General features: G+C 35.5%; 1 protein-coding gene across 2 annotated transcripts in view; it reads right to left on the minus strand.

Moving 5' to 3' along the window:
* Nucleotides 1-2064: 2064 nt before the first annotated feature.
* Nucleotides 2065-16522, minus strand: part of PKN2 (protein kinase N2) — a 148720-nt gene continuing 134262 nt past the window's right edge. For both annotated transcript variants that reach the window (XM_070592381.1, XM_008529594.2), the window contains 4 exons: nucleotides 9371-9513; nucleotides 5032-5139; nucleotides 4742-4822; nucleotides 2065-4654 (listed from right to left, as the gene is read on the minus strand). In XM_070592381.1, coding sequence (XP_070448482.1) covers nucleotides 4451-4654; nucleotides 4742-4822; nucleotides 5032-5139; nucleotides 9371-9513 — 536 coding nt within the window. In that variant the 3' untranslated portion in view covers nucleotides 2065-4450. The remainder of the gene's footprint in view (nucleotides 4655-4741; nucleotides 4823-5031; nucleotides 5140-9370; nucleotides 9514-16522) is intronic.

A 16522-nucleotide genomic window follows, 5' to 3' on the forward strand; every position in this document is an offset into this window, starting at 1 on the left:
GATTCCACCGCTGCTAATGAGAGGTCAGCTGCTCGTTTCTCCTTTATAGACAATTAGTGCTTTCTCTCCTGGTAGTTTCAAGATGTTGTCTTTGGTGGTCTGCAGTTTTACTACAATGGTTCTATGCATAAATTTATTTATATTTATCCTGTATGGAGAATATTGTACTTCTTGGATATTTTTCACCTCTGGGAAATGTGTAGCCATTCTCTCTTTAAATATTGCCTCTGTTTCATTCTTTCCTCTTGGGTCTCCATTCTATCTTCTATATCTCTTAACCTTCCTCTCATATTTCCTATTTCCTTATCTCTTTATTTGATTTTTTCAGGATTTATTTTCCAGATATTATCTTCCAGTTCTCCATTTCTCTCTTCAGCTGTCTAATCTCCTGTTAACCCTTCCGCTGAGTTTAAAATTTGATCAATTATATTTTTTATTTTTGTATTTTAAAAGTGCTAATTTCTTTAAAATTTTACATTTATCCTGTTAATTTTATCCATGTAAACATTTGATACATAGTTATATTTTGTATCTGGGAATTCTAATATTTGTAATTTTTTGGAGGGGATGTCTAAATTCACTTTTTCTTGACTCTCATTCAAGGTAGCTTGCTGTCTCTCATATGTTTGGTAATCCTTGACAGCGAATTACTTGATCTTAATCTGTGGAAGTTGTATGTTACCATCCTGGAGAAGCTTTCCTTCAGAAAGTATCTGATTCTACTAGTAGAGATTGACTTGCAAACTAGAACTTGAGCTCCTGTTGAGGATTTTAGCACAGAACATAAGTTGTTCTGCTTTGCAAGGTTTGTTATGCTTCATAATGGTGTTGCTACAGGAATGCATCCTTGGTAAACCCATTTCTTCTGGGTGCCTGCATTTCTAAAACCAGGTCCCTGCCATTCTGGCTCTCACCCTCTTCAACTTCCTACTTTTCTGGCCTACTCTGTAGACTCAACTTCCAGTCCTAACGTCTCAGTACTCCCACTCTTGTGCTTGGGCACCGTCTACCTCTTGGCTGCTGAAACCCTGGCTTGCCCAGATTCAGGTTCAAGTTTATTTGCCTGTTTTGGGGTGAGGGGTTGCCAGAGACCACTCTTATCTCTAATGAGACCAGCAATGCGTCAAATTATGTGTTTTATTGGAGGTCTTAGAGCTTCTACTTGGTCATGATACTAGAGTTGGAAATTATGCAAGACTTCTGACAATTAGGAATTATTTAAAAACTCCCCTCTATTTATATATTTGTTATATATTTATATAAATATGCTTATAAATACATATAATATTTATATATGTATATACACACACATACATAAAGCTAGTATCTCAGAGAAACAGTAGATCTCAAAAGATAGCTAGTAGGTAAATGAGAATTCTAAATTAAGATTATGATCCATGGATTGGGATTTGCTCCTTTGGGTTTCTCATACTCACCCTCACTTGCTTAGGGAAGATCAGCAGCACCTGTGAAAATTTTGTTAGATTTGAATCTATAATGCAGCTTTCACCTAGTCAACATATAATGGTAATTTCTATGACCTCAATTTGTGTTACAGGGATAGCATGGATCATTTTATATTTCTAAAACATTCCATTTACAATTTTTGAAAAAGATGACTAGAAATTGGCTACTATTCTGTTTACATTTACGTATTTTCTGAAAGGTCAGGTCCTAAAATAAAATGTTAATCTCAAGCAAGAGAAAAGTATATATAACACTGATGCTTGAATTTTAGCATTAATGCATATTGTTCTTCATTTATGAAGACTTTGATTTTTTTTCCACCTTTCTATCTTCAGTGGCCAGCACAGAGAAGGCATTCCATAAATATCCACTGAATGAAAGACGCTACTGATCTTACAGAAGTAGAATGCAAACTTTTCCCATTATTATCAGTGTACAATTTACTCCAAATCTTCACGATTTTGCACCCCACCAAGAGAAAAAGTACTCGTAAGAAGGCTAAAGTTAATTAGTCTTTGAGATCTTGAATATAGTATAGCGAATGCATAATTTGACCAATAGGAAGTTTTCAAAAGGAAATAATACTTAAAACCAAAGTTACAAATTACAATCTGTTTAAACTTTAATTTGTGCATTTGTGGTAATTTATGACTGCAAAACACTTCTTAGAATGACATAGTTAAAGGCACATTTCATTTGAATGCATAGTGTACCATTCTAAAATTTCCTAATTTCCTTACAAAGTGCTTGAGCAGTCACTTACACATACAGTAATAGCAAAATATATTTACACTCTATAGAGTTAAAAAATTTTAAATCTGACTAAAATATATATATTTTAAAAACTACAGAAAAAATTAGTGCTTTCTTCAGCTTAATTGTGTGAATATACCCTGCCCTATAATTTTTTTTAGTGATTGACTTCAATTAAAAAAAATTTCTGTACATTGTGTAGTTACAAAATGCTACGTCAGTTTTTAATGCTAAAAGCCTATTTTCGACACTGCTGTCTATGTATATTTGAGAACCAGAAAAGGTGAGCAGACTGTACCTCAAAAGTATGTAGTGTTTTTTTTAATGTTGTGTTAACACTGTTTAAATTAAAGCCAGACAATTAAGCTAAGATCCTCTATTGTCCTTTACCAAGGAAGTTAACTGGCATTTTAAAATAACTTTAAACAGCATATTGCTCCCTCTTTCTATAAGATTTCCCCCCAAAGGATCTTGGGTAATAATCAATTTGGAAGGAAATATGAATTATCTCTGAACAATTTTACACAGAGTACAATAAAAATATGCCAACACACCCTGGCAAGGCTGAAATATTTATGTTTTTAGCTCAACTCTATAAATCAATGTGCTTTCATGTTTCTCACAGGATTTGAACTTGAACAATTAAGACATGAGATTACTGTGATTAAATAGTTAATTCATTATGGTTAGTTAACAACACTTGCTATTCCTGAGGTATGATGACCCTAACATGCTAAGCACAGAATCAAAGATGTTATTATTGAACTAAGGAAAAAAAATGAAGTCATACACTAGGAGGGAAAAAAATAAAAAGAAACAAACAAAAACCCCCCAAAAAACTCCAGGCAAGTGGAAAAGTCATGGCTTACAAAAAGACTTTCCTATAAGAGCGTTAAAAAAGCCACAAATGGATCCTCTGAAGAGTTGTAAAAAAGTATTTGATCAAATTATTTTTGAGACTTTTGAGGTACAGCTTTAGTGTTATAATAATTTTTATAAAATATAGACTGTTTTATCAAAAATATTTATACATTCTGTTACAATATATTGCTTTTGCCCTCAGTAACTGCCAATATAAAATCTGGATCCAGTGGCCTAAAATGTACAAATGCACTTAACATAAACGCTGGAGTTTGAGGTGTCTGGTGGCCACTGTACAAAAGTGATGAAGTGGTGAATTAAATAATAAACCTACAACATAGAATACATTACAACTTGCACATATACATGTTCACAGCAAGTATACAATGATAATCCCTATGTTTTAACAAAGATATGGTTCCCTTCTACAGTAGACACAAGAATAAGATGAACTAGGCTGATAAATGTACAACGAATATCAAAAAAGGAGGAATCAGTTCACTAATTTTGGAGGAAGGTATGACTGCACATACTGAATGTCTAGACTTTGGGAATGCATACAGGTAACACAGTATCTTGGTTCAGGCTGATCAGAAGTCCTCATTCTTAAAATTTTAAGTAAATGCTGATGTTTAGTTGTTCCTGTTTGTTTCAGCATGGCTTAAGAAACAAAAAAAACTATTTGGCAAGTAGCTCTGTTGGAAAGCTATGAGGCTCTGTTACATGGTTGGTAAAGATAAGGCAATAAAAATTTTTCCCTAATAAATATAGAAAATTTATAAAACAAGATGTCAATTCATTTCATTTTTTTTTTAAAAAAGCCCAAAAGTATGCACGAACTACTACTACATTTTTTTGATATTAAAGTAATTTCTTTAAAAAAATAAGAGCATTTGCCTTATTCAAATGGAATCATACAATGTGTGAAGAGTAATAGCATCCCAAGCCTTTCTTTTACTTTGTGTAAAATACAGCCAAGTGAAGTTAACTGATTAATCTTCCTTCTACTTAAAGCAGGCATACAGCAAAGCTAGGGACTGTAGAAGAGTGTTTTTTTTCTTTTTCCTTTTTTTTTTTTTTTAAAAAATAGACTATTGATCCAAAAGTATTCATTTGTGATAGATTTTCATGGCTGGTGTCCATTCAGCTTAAACTCCATGAAACTGTTTCCAGTGCTCAGATTTACATTGAAAACACGTCAAGAAGCCAGTTTTCAAGAAGGTATTAGAATAGGACTTTTAAACAAATCTTCATGTGTTTAAAAAAAAATCTCAGAAGCTATTGATGGCACAGAGAGCAAATGAAGTGTTGCTATTTTTAAGAGGTCATCTTGTCAGTCAGTCTGCTTGGTTTCACAGTGTCTCGGAACTTAACACCAATCAGCAATGTAGTCAAAATCTCTGAACATTTCCTGCTCCTCTTCTGAAAGTATCCTTGGTTCTCGAGGTGGAGTTAGAATAGGTGCTTCTGAGGTAAATTCATCATCAAAATTACTAACGTCTTCCCGTCCTCTAATGGTAGGTACAAATGGCGGCTTTACTTTTTTGTCCATCAGAGCACTCCAATCAATTAGCTGGATTACAAAATAGAAAATGGCCAGTTTAGTTTCCTACTCCTAATTGCTAAAGTTTCATAAAAGTTTTTAAATTTTCATACCTACCCGGAAAAATGGGTGCTTTTTTACATCCTCTGCATCTTTCTCACCCGCTCCAAGGCGCCGCTCAGGATTTCTTCTTAATAGCTAACACAACATAGAGTATAAAATTTAAAATAAAACCAGCAACTTCATTGATAAGGATGCTCAAAACTTGTAAAGATTTAGATGTTTTTTGGTATGTGTTTGTCTAAACCATGCAACATCTATGAATTGAAAAATAACTCCTAAAGTTCTACTGGGAAATGTCCTTCAATATAAAAAATTTAAGTAGTTTATAAACCATTGACTCTTACCCTTCTCATTATTGAAATGGCTTCTGTAGATAAGAACCTTGGATATCTTACTTCATCATTTACAATACTGTCAAAAACCTCCTCTTCATCATCACCAGGAAAGGGAGACTAGAAAAAATATCTTTGAGTAAGTAAAAATGAGTCTTAATACAGTAAAATCTTATCCCCTATCCAAAGTACAACCAAGAACCACGCAGTGAGGGAAAAAAAAAAATCACCAAAACACCAAATAAGGACTACAAGAAACCACAATAGATATGTATCTATCACCCAGAGGATCATTTCTTATCGAAATCTCTAAATTTATTTCACAGACCCTAAAAACAACTTTTGTCATATTGTATAATATCATTTTCATTTAATTTCACTCCATTCCATTTCATTTCATTTCATTCATTTATTTATTTACCTGGCCAGATGGTCAATATTTTGAATGCCTATTAGATAGTGGGAAATATTTAGATAACAGACAGAATCTTGTGGAAAGAGAAAAGGAAATGGTAAGGTAAATATGGTAATGACTGTTATTACAGAGAGAAGCACAGAGTTTGTGGAAATACATCAGATAAGGATATACTTCGAATTTCAAAGTCAATAGCAAATTAACAGTGGCGAAACACAATTAGAGATTTGCAGGCATAATGACTGGACTAAGAAGCAGCTGCCAACAAAATTAGACTGAAAGGAACTCAAAAAGCACACATTTCCAGGAATATTTAATGCTTTACACAATAGGTCTTGGGGCATTTCAGTAAGCAGAGTATTATTATAATGACAATAATGAGCCCGAGTCATAAAAAAGTAGTTAAATTATATTCAGTATAACAATTTGACGTACAAAGTGATAAACTCTCAACTATGTTGAAAAAGTGGCTATGAAATGTGACTTACTACCTCAGAATTCCAGACGGCTTAGATTTGGCTGCTTGCTTCCTATAAGGTATTAAAGAATAAGAGCCAAGTAGAAAGCAATATCAATGGAAAAGGAGGGATCTTTGACCTGAGAAATTAGTGAAAATGAATTCAGAACCCAACTTCCTAAGGGTGATCTGCCAACCTTATTGCTCACATCTAAGAAAATGTCAAACTTCTCAGTTATCACAACTGTACTCTGTTTATTCACTCATTCAAAATATATAAATAAAATACCTACTATGTGGGACAATGTAATTTCTTTCTGGGATTGAGACAGCAAGTCAGGGGAAAATTCTATTTCACAAGGATTCTCAACCAAAATGTCAAGCGTTAATACAAAGCACTTTCGTCTCCTATTTGATCAGTTAATTTTGCATGTGAACACTGTCACTCTACAAGGCTGAAGAGTGAAGACACATCTAGATATTTGTTAAGATGCTACAGTTCCTTGTTTCTGCAAAGAGAGTACCGTAGTTCTCCCTTATCTCCGACCCCCAATGGATGCCTGAAACCTCACAGAGTAACTGAACCCGATACACACTGTGGCTTTTTCCTATACATATAACCATACCTATGATAAAGTTTAATTTATAAATTAGGCACAGTAAGAGATTAACAACAACTTCTCTTTGGAATATCCAAATTGCCAGCATCACTACTCTTGCACTTTGGGGCCATTATTAGATAAAATAAGGGTTACTTGAACATAAGCACTGAGACACCATGACAGTCGATCTGATAACCGACATGGCTACTAAGTGACCAATGGGTGGTTAGTGTATACAGTCTGGATACGCTGGACAAAGGGATGATTCACATCCCAGGCAAGACAGCATGAGATTTCATCATGATAATCAGAACAATGCATAATTTAAAACTTATGAATTATTTCTGGAATTTTCCATTTCAAATCAATTGTGGGTAACTGAAACCGTGGAAAGCAAAACCATGTATAATGGAGGACTATTGTATAAGAAGCTAACAGGGCTAGGGGCTGGCCCAGTGGCACAGCGGGTTAAATGTGCACATTCTGCTTTGGTGGCCTGGCAAACCCTGGTTCAGATCTCGGGTGCGGACATGGCACTGCTTGGCAAACCATGACATGGCAGGCGTCCCACATATAAAGTAGAGGAAGATGGGCATGGATGTTAGCTCAGGGCCAGTCTTCCTCAGCAAAAAAAAAGAGAAGGATTGGCAGCAGATGTTAGCTCAGGGCTAATCAAAGAAGCTAACAGGGCTAACAACGAAAGGTTAGCAATTGTGTTTTAAACACATATAAAAATCCAATAGTCTGTTCGGACGTCAAGTATCTAACTCCAGTATCTAAGATTACCTTCAACTTCTTCGATACTTCACTCTCATGTGACACAGGGAAAGGGGACCTGGTACATTAATTTATTCCTGGAGTCTTTTTCAGTCCTCAAAACTCATAAATTCAAATACAAATTTGGAAATGCATGATATATTCAGTGATTTTTCAATTACTTATAATACCAGAGAAATTACACATAAGCTTTAGTCAAACTTTACTTTTATCACAGATAAAAAATGTTATGCTAAAGTTTCACCAATGCTATAAAATTATAAAGTATATTGATGAGTTTTAAGTTTAGTTCTTTTCCCAACTATCCTCCCTCTTAGGTAGGTGATAAAGAGAAATGAAATTGCAAAAAGCAATTGTGAAGGAATAGCCAGATTCACTGCCATTTACCTCCTAGGTAATTAAGAGCTCAATTAGAAGCTCTTTTAAAAAAGTATGGAACCGAATTTCCTCACTTGTGCACTGCCGAATCCTCCACTCACTTTAGAACAGGAGGAAGTAGAATCAACTGGCTCTTACTTCTGTAGTAGTCTGCAATAAACTCACATTTTTGGCATGCCGTCTCTAATATGGAGAGTAAATTTTAAGCAAGCATATAATTTTTGGTAACTTAATTAAATCTCAGACATAACTGAACACGACATTTAAAAAGCAGCAATAGAAATGTTGCTTCTTTTAAAAGGAAGAAAATAAAAGTGAGTTCAAGCAGGCCGGAGCTTACAGAAACAACTATTATGAGCACTTCTGATATCCTTAGAAACTAAAGACCATGGTGGATTAGGGATTAAATAAATCTTTCCATTTTAAAATATCATACAGCAGATTTTTTAAATAGGTGTGAAAAATTCTGATCTGGACCAGTGGTCTTAAGAATAGAAACAAGTTTGAGTGGACCGAATAACCCTATCCTGGGGGCAGCAAAGCAAAATGGTTTGGAGACAGGTTCTGAAACCAGAGTGGCAGGGTTAAAATCCCAGGTCTCCACATGAGAGCTGTGTGACGTGAAGCATGCTATGAACCTCTTTGTGTCTCCATTTATGCATCTGAAAATCGGAATAAGACTAGTACTGAACTCATGAAAGGTTGCTGAAAAATTAAATGAGCTAATATTTATAAAGCACATAGAACAGTGCCTAGCACATGTTAAACATTTTAATTAGCTATTTCTTTTCCTCCTTTTCTAAGTATCCACTCCAATTTGACATACCAAAAAGGGATGTCATTTGCATAAGACGAAATCATTTATTTGTTTGTTTGAGATAAGTGCCACTAAATTACAATCACAGAGCAAAACTTTAGAAATTTCTGAAACTCAATAATTCAGTCATTCACTCATTCAACTCCTAATTTGTTCATGCCTAGAATGTACAAGGAAGCTTGTTGGCACTGGGGAAATGGCAGAACAATTAACCAACCCAATAAGGTAATTTTTCTCACCTCTTGGGATCATCAAGCCCGTCTAAGAAGTTTTCAATTACTTGTTTAAATATTTACGCTTTCCCAATTCCTCTCTAATTTATCATTTCCAACAATTTATAACAAAATAGATTAGCTCTTATTACTGCTTGATTTATTAGATATAATTCACTCTTTCCTAAATGGTAACAATTTCTGTGTACAACTAAGTCATCCCCAGAAATTTAAGTTAATCTAAAGAAAACAGTAGGAAAAAAAAAAAGTTAACCTTTTCAAATCTGCTGTACTGTTTTTGAAGGTAAGATTTATGTTTGACCAATGTATAGCTGACTTTTCTTTACAGGTACAGAGTACATTCTTTTCATTAGTCTTCCTGCTATTTTATTCCCTGTGAAATGATCGGTTAGATATGATTTTGTCTTAAAATCATAAAACATCACCATAGTAATACTGAAATATGAGGAACTAGTTTCAAAGCCTTGGTAACACATTCCACAGATAATATAAAAATCTAAAAATGACAGTGAAGATAATACAGAATCGTAGGCAATTATTAGTATATTATAAATATTTATAAAACTTAGGTTCTGCTTATGCAGGAGACATATTAAGTATTTTATAAATGACATGCTTTGTTCTTTCAACCATCTTTCCTCCTTTCTCTCTCACCTATTTTATACTGCTTACCTCACCAACGAGCATTTCATATATAAGTACACCAAGGCCCCACCAATCTACAGCTCTCGTATAGGAAGTTTCTGTTAATACTTCTGGGGCAAGAAATTCAGGAGTGCCACAAAATGTACTTGTTCTATCTCCATATCCCATTCCTGAAAAAGGTAAAATTTAAATATTTGTTAGCAATGAAAAAAATCTAGCATAAAAATTAGAAGATATCCTTAGGAAATAAAACTAAAGTTGTACATTTGTGCATGGTGATCAAACTCAAGATATATCAAAGGCTTTTAAAAAAATGTTAAGTATGTGTATAGAAAAAACTGTGTAGTAGCAATGACTATTAAATTAATGGGTAAAAATAAATAAAATTTCATACTTCATTTTATTTACTTATTTTCTCCTTCTGGTCATTATAAGTGATGCTAAGAAGTTACAAAAGGAACTGATTCTAAGCTTTAATTTCTATCATCTTTTCAATTCAACCCTTAAATAAGTTTATTTCCTTCATTATAAAAATAACATTAAGTAGACTTTAGAAAATACCAAAAAGCAAACCCTTAGATAATCAAGAATTGACCAAATGTGTAGTATAACATAGAGATATATTAATATTTGAGTTAAGTAGTTTTCGAATACATGTTCCTCATAACTCAGTAATAGATTAATTAATCAAATATACATTCTATATATGGAAGATAATATCTCAATGTATTCTAAAGTGTTAAAAGCTCATTATAAGCATCATCTTATGAAACAATTTGAAAGAAAAGCTCTGAGTTCTAAATTTAAAAAGGTATGCATTTACAATGACTGAAAATTTCAAATGAATCTGTAAGTCTATGGACCAAGACTTGAAGGGACTAATTAAATATATCAGCACATTAGGGTGGAGGAATTTTTTCTTTTTTGAAAAATTTCTTTAACATTATCATATTTTTTTCTCCAATAAAATATTATTTTGAAGAAGATTTGACATAATACCTATATAAGCTCTACACAAGCTTTTTAAGTAACCTGGCTAAGATTAAGAAAAAGTTAACAAAGACAGAAACAGAACTAATATTTTTTGATTTTTATTCTGTGCTCTGTTCACAACTAGAGCATAATACATACGTCATATTTTTAGGATACAATTACTCTAATTTTTTGTCTTGTTTATAGTAATATTATAAAACCTGTCACATTTTAATGTAATGCATACATATCACGTCAGTTATAACAATATGATTATAACATTTCATTAATTCTGATATATTTCTGATATATTTTATCCTGATATATACACATATTTTTTTTGGTGAGGAAGATTGGCCCTGAGCTAACATCTGTGCCAATCTTCCTCTATTTTCTATGTGGGACACTACCATAGCATGGCATGATGAGTGGTATATAGGTCCACATTTGGGATCTGAACCTGTGAACCCCGGGCCACCAAAGCAGAGCATATGAACTTAACCACTACACCACTGGGCTGGCTCCTTTATCCTGATATTTTAATTTTAATTAATTAATTAATTAATTAATTTTTTGAGGAAGACTAGCCCTGAGCTAACATCTGCCACCAATCCTCTTCTTTTTTTTGCTGAGGAAGACTGGCCCTGAGCTAACATCCGTGCCGGCCTTCCTCTACTTTATATGTGGGATGCCTGCCACAGCATGGATTGACAAGCAGTGCGTAGGTCTGCACCCAGGATCCCAGCTGGCGAATCCCGGGCCGTCGAAGCGGAACAGGCAAACTTAACCACTGCACCACTGGGCTGGTCCCGCTTATCCTGATATTTTTAAAGGAAATTCAAAGTAGGCCCAATTAGCCAGGACTTCAAATTGGTAAAACTCCACGGAATTAGTTAACATTAAGCTCTGGAGTTATAAAGACCTGGGTTTAAATGCCAGCTTTTGCCACTTGTTGGCTGTGAGAGCTTGGGAAAGTTGCCTAATCTCAAAGCCTAGTTTCTTCATCTACGTGCAGCAGTTAATACTACTATCTACTTCCATAAGATTGTTATAAATTAAAGGAGTTCAGGCATATGAAATACTTGGCAAAGTGCTTGGCACACAGTGAGTGCTAAAAAATTGTTAGCTATTATTTTTATAATGTACTATATATATTTTATGACAATGAAGAAAAACACATTTACTAAGTCTAGTTATTCAATACATATTTTCTGAGTAGCTATTATGTTCAAGGCATCCGTGCCAAGTGATGGGAACACAAAAATGAGAATAAGACACGGTTTTTGTCTTTAAGGGGCTTACAGGAAACTAGAGGAAAATAGAGATATACTGATAATTTTATAATGTTATGTAAGAGCAAGATATTGTAGAAACACTGAAGAAGGGCTCCTAAAGCTGACTTAGGAGTAGAGATCAGAGGAGAGGAGTCTCAGGTAACTTATCTGAGAAGGTGACACCTGAGTCGAGACTGAAAGATGAACAGACATTAGTGAGCAAAGAGAGTTGGATGGGTGATGGTGGAGAGACACTATAAGCTTTGTTGTTGCTGGAGTAGAAAGTACTAGGCAGAGAGCTGCAAGAGATATGGCTGGAGAAATAGGCAGGCAGATCAGGAAGGGCACTGTATCTCACATCTTAGCCACTGAAGGGTTTCCAGCAGGGGTGTACCACGGTCAGTTATCTTTATACGTGCCTGCCGCATTTTAGCAATTACATGGGCAGACCAATTTGAGGGAGAAAAAGACTAGAGACAGAAAAGCTTAAGAGACTACTGAGGTAGTCTTATTAAAACAAGATGACGGTTGGCAGTAGTAGAGGAGAAATGAAAAACTTAGGGAATATTAAGGAAGTAGGTGTCAGCACAATTTGGTGATTAACTAGATGTGGAAAGTAGAGAACAGAATCAAGGATAATTTCACATTTTCAGATTAGGAGATTATGAGGATTGTGGCAACATCAATGATGAACTAGACTATCTGAGGAAAACAAACTAGTTTTGTGTGTACAGCATTTGAGGTATCTATTGACTACTCAGGTAGGGTGTTCTAGTAGATAGTTGAATACGTATAGTAGGAAAGGAAGTAATAAAGTTGGGAATTATTAGCATACACTGGCTAGTTAAAAACTAGCAGTGAAGAGCAATGGGCTAAGGAGAGACTCTGACGAATGAAAGCATTTAAATCAACAGTGTCCAAGGGGCTGGCCCTATGGCCAAATGGTTAAAGTTCCATGTGCTCTGCTTCAGCAGTGCAGGTGCACAGATTCGGATCCTAGGCGTGGACCTACTCCACTCATCAGCCATGCTGTGGAGGCATCCCACATACAAAATAGAGGAAGATTGGCACAGATGTTAGCTCAGGGCTAATCCTACTCAAGCAAAAGAAAAAAACAAAGAGGAAGATCGGCAACAGACGTTAGCTCAGGGCTAATCAATCCTCATTAGCAAAAAAAAAAAAAAAAAAATCAATAGTGTCCAAAACAGAGATTATCCACTAAGTGAAAAAAACTTTTATTGGATTCAGCAATTAGGAGGTCAGGGGGTAACTGATGAACATATATTTGAAAAGTTCATTCATTCATACAACTACTTTTTTTTTAAAAGACTGGCACCTGAGCTAACAACTGTTGCCAATCTTCTTTTTTTTTCTGCTTTTTCTCCCCAAATCCCCCTAGTACACAGTTGCGGGTCCTTCTAGTTGTGGCATGTGGGACACTGCCTCAACATGGCCTGCTGAGCAGTGCCATGTCTGCACCCAGGATCCGAACTGGGAAATCCCAGGCCGCTGAAGCACAGCGCGCGAACTTAATCCCTTGGCCATGGAGCCAGCCCCTGCAACTACTTATTAACTGAATATTCACTGAATAGTTAAGATGTGCCAAGCATGATACTCTGTGCTATGGAAACAAAGCTAAGAGACAAGAAGCTACCAGTGTAGAGGGGAAACAGACAACGTCCATTACAATACAATGTATTAAATGTAAAGATAAGAATACAGGCATATCTAGTTTTATTGTGCTTTGCTTTACTGCACTTCGCAGATATTGTGTTTTTTAAAAATTGAAAGTGTGTAGAAACCCTGCCTCAAACAAGTCTATCAGAGCCATTTTTCCAACAACATCTGCTAACTTCGTGTCTCTGTGTCACATTTTGGTAATTCTCACAATATTTCAAAGTTTTTCCTTATTATTATATTTGTTATGATGATCTGTGATCAGTGATCTTTAATCTTACTATTGTAATTGTTTTGGGATGCCAAGAACCGTACCCATATAAGACAGCAAACTTAATCAATAAATGTTGTACATGTTCTGACTGCTCCAACAACCAGCTGTTCCCTGGTCTTTCTCCATCTCCTCAGGCCTCCCTATACCCTGAGGCACAACAGTATTGAAACTGGGCCAATTAATAACTCTACAATGGCCTCAGTGTCCAAACGAAAGGAAGAGTTGCACATCTCTCACTTTAAATCAAAAGCTACAAATGAGTAGGCTTAATGAGGGAGGCATGCTGAAAGCCAAGATAGGCCAAAAGATGGGCCTCTTGCATCAAATACTTAGTCAAGTTGTAAATGCAAAGAAAAAGTTCTTGAAGGAAGTTAAAAGTGCTATTCCAGTGAACACATGAATGATAAGAAGCCTTATTGCTGATATGGAGAAAGTTTTAGTGGTCTGGACAAAAGATCAAATCAGCCACAACATTCCCTTGAACCAAAGCCTAATCCAGAGGAAGGCCTTAACTCTCTTCAATTCTGTGAAGGCTCAGAGAGGTGAGGAAGCTGCAGAAGAAAAGTCCGAAGCTAGCAGAGGTTGGTTCACGAGGTTAAGGAAAGAAGCCGTCTCCATAACACGAAAGTCAAGATGAAGCAGCAAGTGCTGATGTAGAAGCTGCAGCAAGTTCTCCAGAAGATCCAGCTAAGATAATTCATGAAGGTGGCTACACCAAACAACAGATTTTCAGTGTAGACAAAACAGCCTTCTATTGGAAGAAGCCATTTAGGACTTTCATAGCTCAAGAAGAGAAGTCAATGCCTGGCTTCAAAGCTTCAAAGGACAGGCTGACTCTACTGTTAGGGGCTAATGTAAATGCTGACTTTAAGTTGAAGCCAATGCTCATCTACCACTCTGAAAAACCTAGGGCCCTGAAGAATTATGCTAAATCTACTCTGCCTGTGCTCTATAAATAAACAACAAAGCCTGGATGACAGCACCTCTGTTTACAACATGGTTTACTGAACATTTTAAGCCCACTGTTGAGAACTACTGCTCAGAAAAAAAGGTTTCTTTCAATATTATTAGTGCTCATTGACAACATGCCTGGGTCATCCAAGAGCTCCATGGAGATGTATAACAAGATTAATATTGTTCTCACGTCTGCTAATACAACATCCATTCTGTAGCCCATGGATCAAGGAGTAATTTTGACTTTCAAGTCTTAATACTTAAGAAATACATCTCGTAAGATTATAGCTGCCATAGATAGTGATCCTTCTGATGGATCTGGACAAAGTATATTGAAAACCTTCTGGAAAGAATTCACCGTTCTAGATGCCATTAAGAATATTCATGATTCATGAGAAGAGGTCAAAATATCAACAATAACAGGAGTCTGGAAGAAATTGATTCCAACCCTCACAGATGACTTTGAGGAGTTGAAGACTTCTACGGAGGAAGTAAATGCAGATGTAGATGTGGTGGAAATAGCAAGAAAACTAGAATTAGCAGTGGGGTCTGAAAATGTGACTGAATTGCTGCAATCTCACAATAAAACTTTAACAGATAAGGAGTTGCTTCTTATGGATGAGTAAAGAAAATAATATCTTAAGATGGAACCTACTGGTAAAGATCCTGTGAAGAGTGTTGTAATAACAACTAAGGATTCAGAATATCACATAAACTTAGTAGATAAAGCAGTGGCAGGATTTGAGAGCACTGACACTCCAATTTTTTTTTTCTTTTCGAGGAAGATTGGCCTTGAGCCAACATCTGTGCCCATCTTCCTCTATTTTATATATGGGATGCTTGCCACAGCATGGCTGGAAAAGTGGTGCATAGGTGCGCATCAGGGATCCAAACCAGTGAACCTCGGGCCACTGAAGTGGAACGTGCGAACTTAACTGCTGTGCCACCGTGCTGGGCCCGGGTTGACTCCTGTTTTGAAAGAAGTTCTACTGTGGGTAAAATGCTATCAAATAGCATTGCATACTACAAGAAATCATTCATGAGAGGAAGAGTCAACTGATGTGGCAAACTTCATTGTTGTCTTAAGAAATTGCCACAGCCACCCTAACCTTCAGCAACCACCACCCTGATCAGTCAGCAGCCATCAACATCGAGGCAAGATCCTCCACCAGCAAAAAAAGATTATAACTTGCTGAAGGCTCAGATAATGGTTACAATTTTTTAGCAATACAATATTTTTATTTAAGGTACGCATATTGTTTTAGACATAATGTTACGGCTCACTTACTAGACTACAGTATAGTATAACTTTTACATGCAATGTAAAACCAAAAAATTTGTGTGACTCACTTTATTGCAATATTTGCTTTATCGCAGTGGTCTGGAACTAAACTCGCAATATCTCCAAAGTATGCCTGTACCTATTTACTATATGTTAGGCACTGTGCCAACTGACTTATCTCCAATTCTCATAATATCCTAAACAAGAAAGATTATATCCATTTTTATAGTTGAGGAAACAGACTCAATGAGGTTAAAAGTAACTTGTTCAAAGACACATAGTAAATAAGCGGCAGGCAGCAGAGCCAGGATTCAAACCTAGGACTGTCTGGTACCTAAGCCCATGCTCTTTATACTTTGTTATGCTACCTCTGTTTCAGATTTTCCCAGTTTACTTATTTTTTTACTTTTAACTACATAGAAAAGATTCTCGAGATATATGTATATATTTTTTCCTATTTAAAAAATGTTAAAAGTTTTAAGAAGCTGGAGAGAAGTTCTTAGGCCTAAGTAATTCACTCTGTACAGCCCCAGCAAAGAGAAAATTTGGTGCTTAACCAATGCTTTCTTAGTGTAGTGACAGAATTATTAATCACACAAAGGGAATCTTAGTTTTATACTATGATTTCTGAAAAACTAACCTTATTCATATCCATAGACTAATTTTTAAATAATGTGATAATTAGGTTATATGAACAATCTGCAATGTCTTAATAAAAAATAACTTAAAGTTAAAAATACATTTTG

Source organism: Equus przewalskii, chromosome 24, assembly GCF_037783145.1.
Source record: "Equus przewalskii isolate Varuska chromosome 24, EquPr2, whole genome shotgun sequence".
Lineage (NCBI taxonomy): Eukaryota > Metazoa > Chordata > Mammalia > Perissodactyla > Equidae > Equus > Equus przewalskii.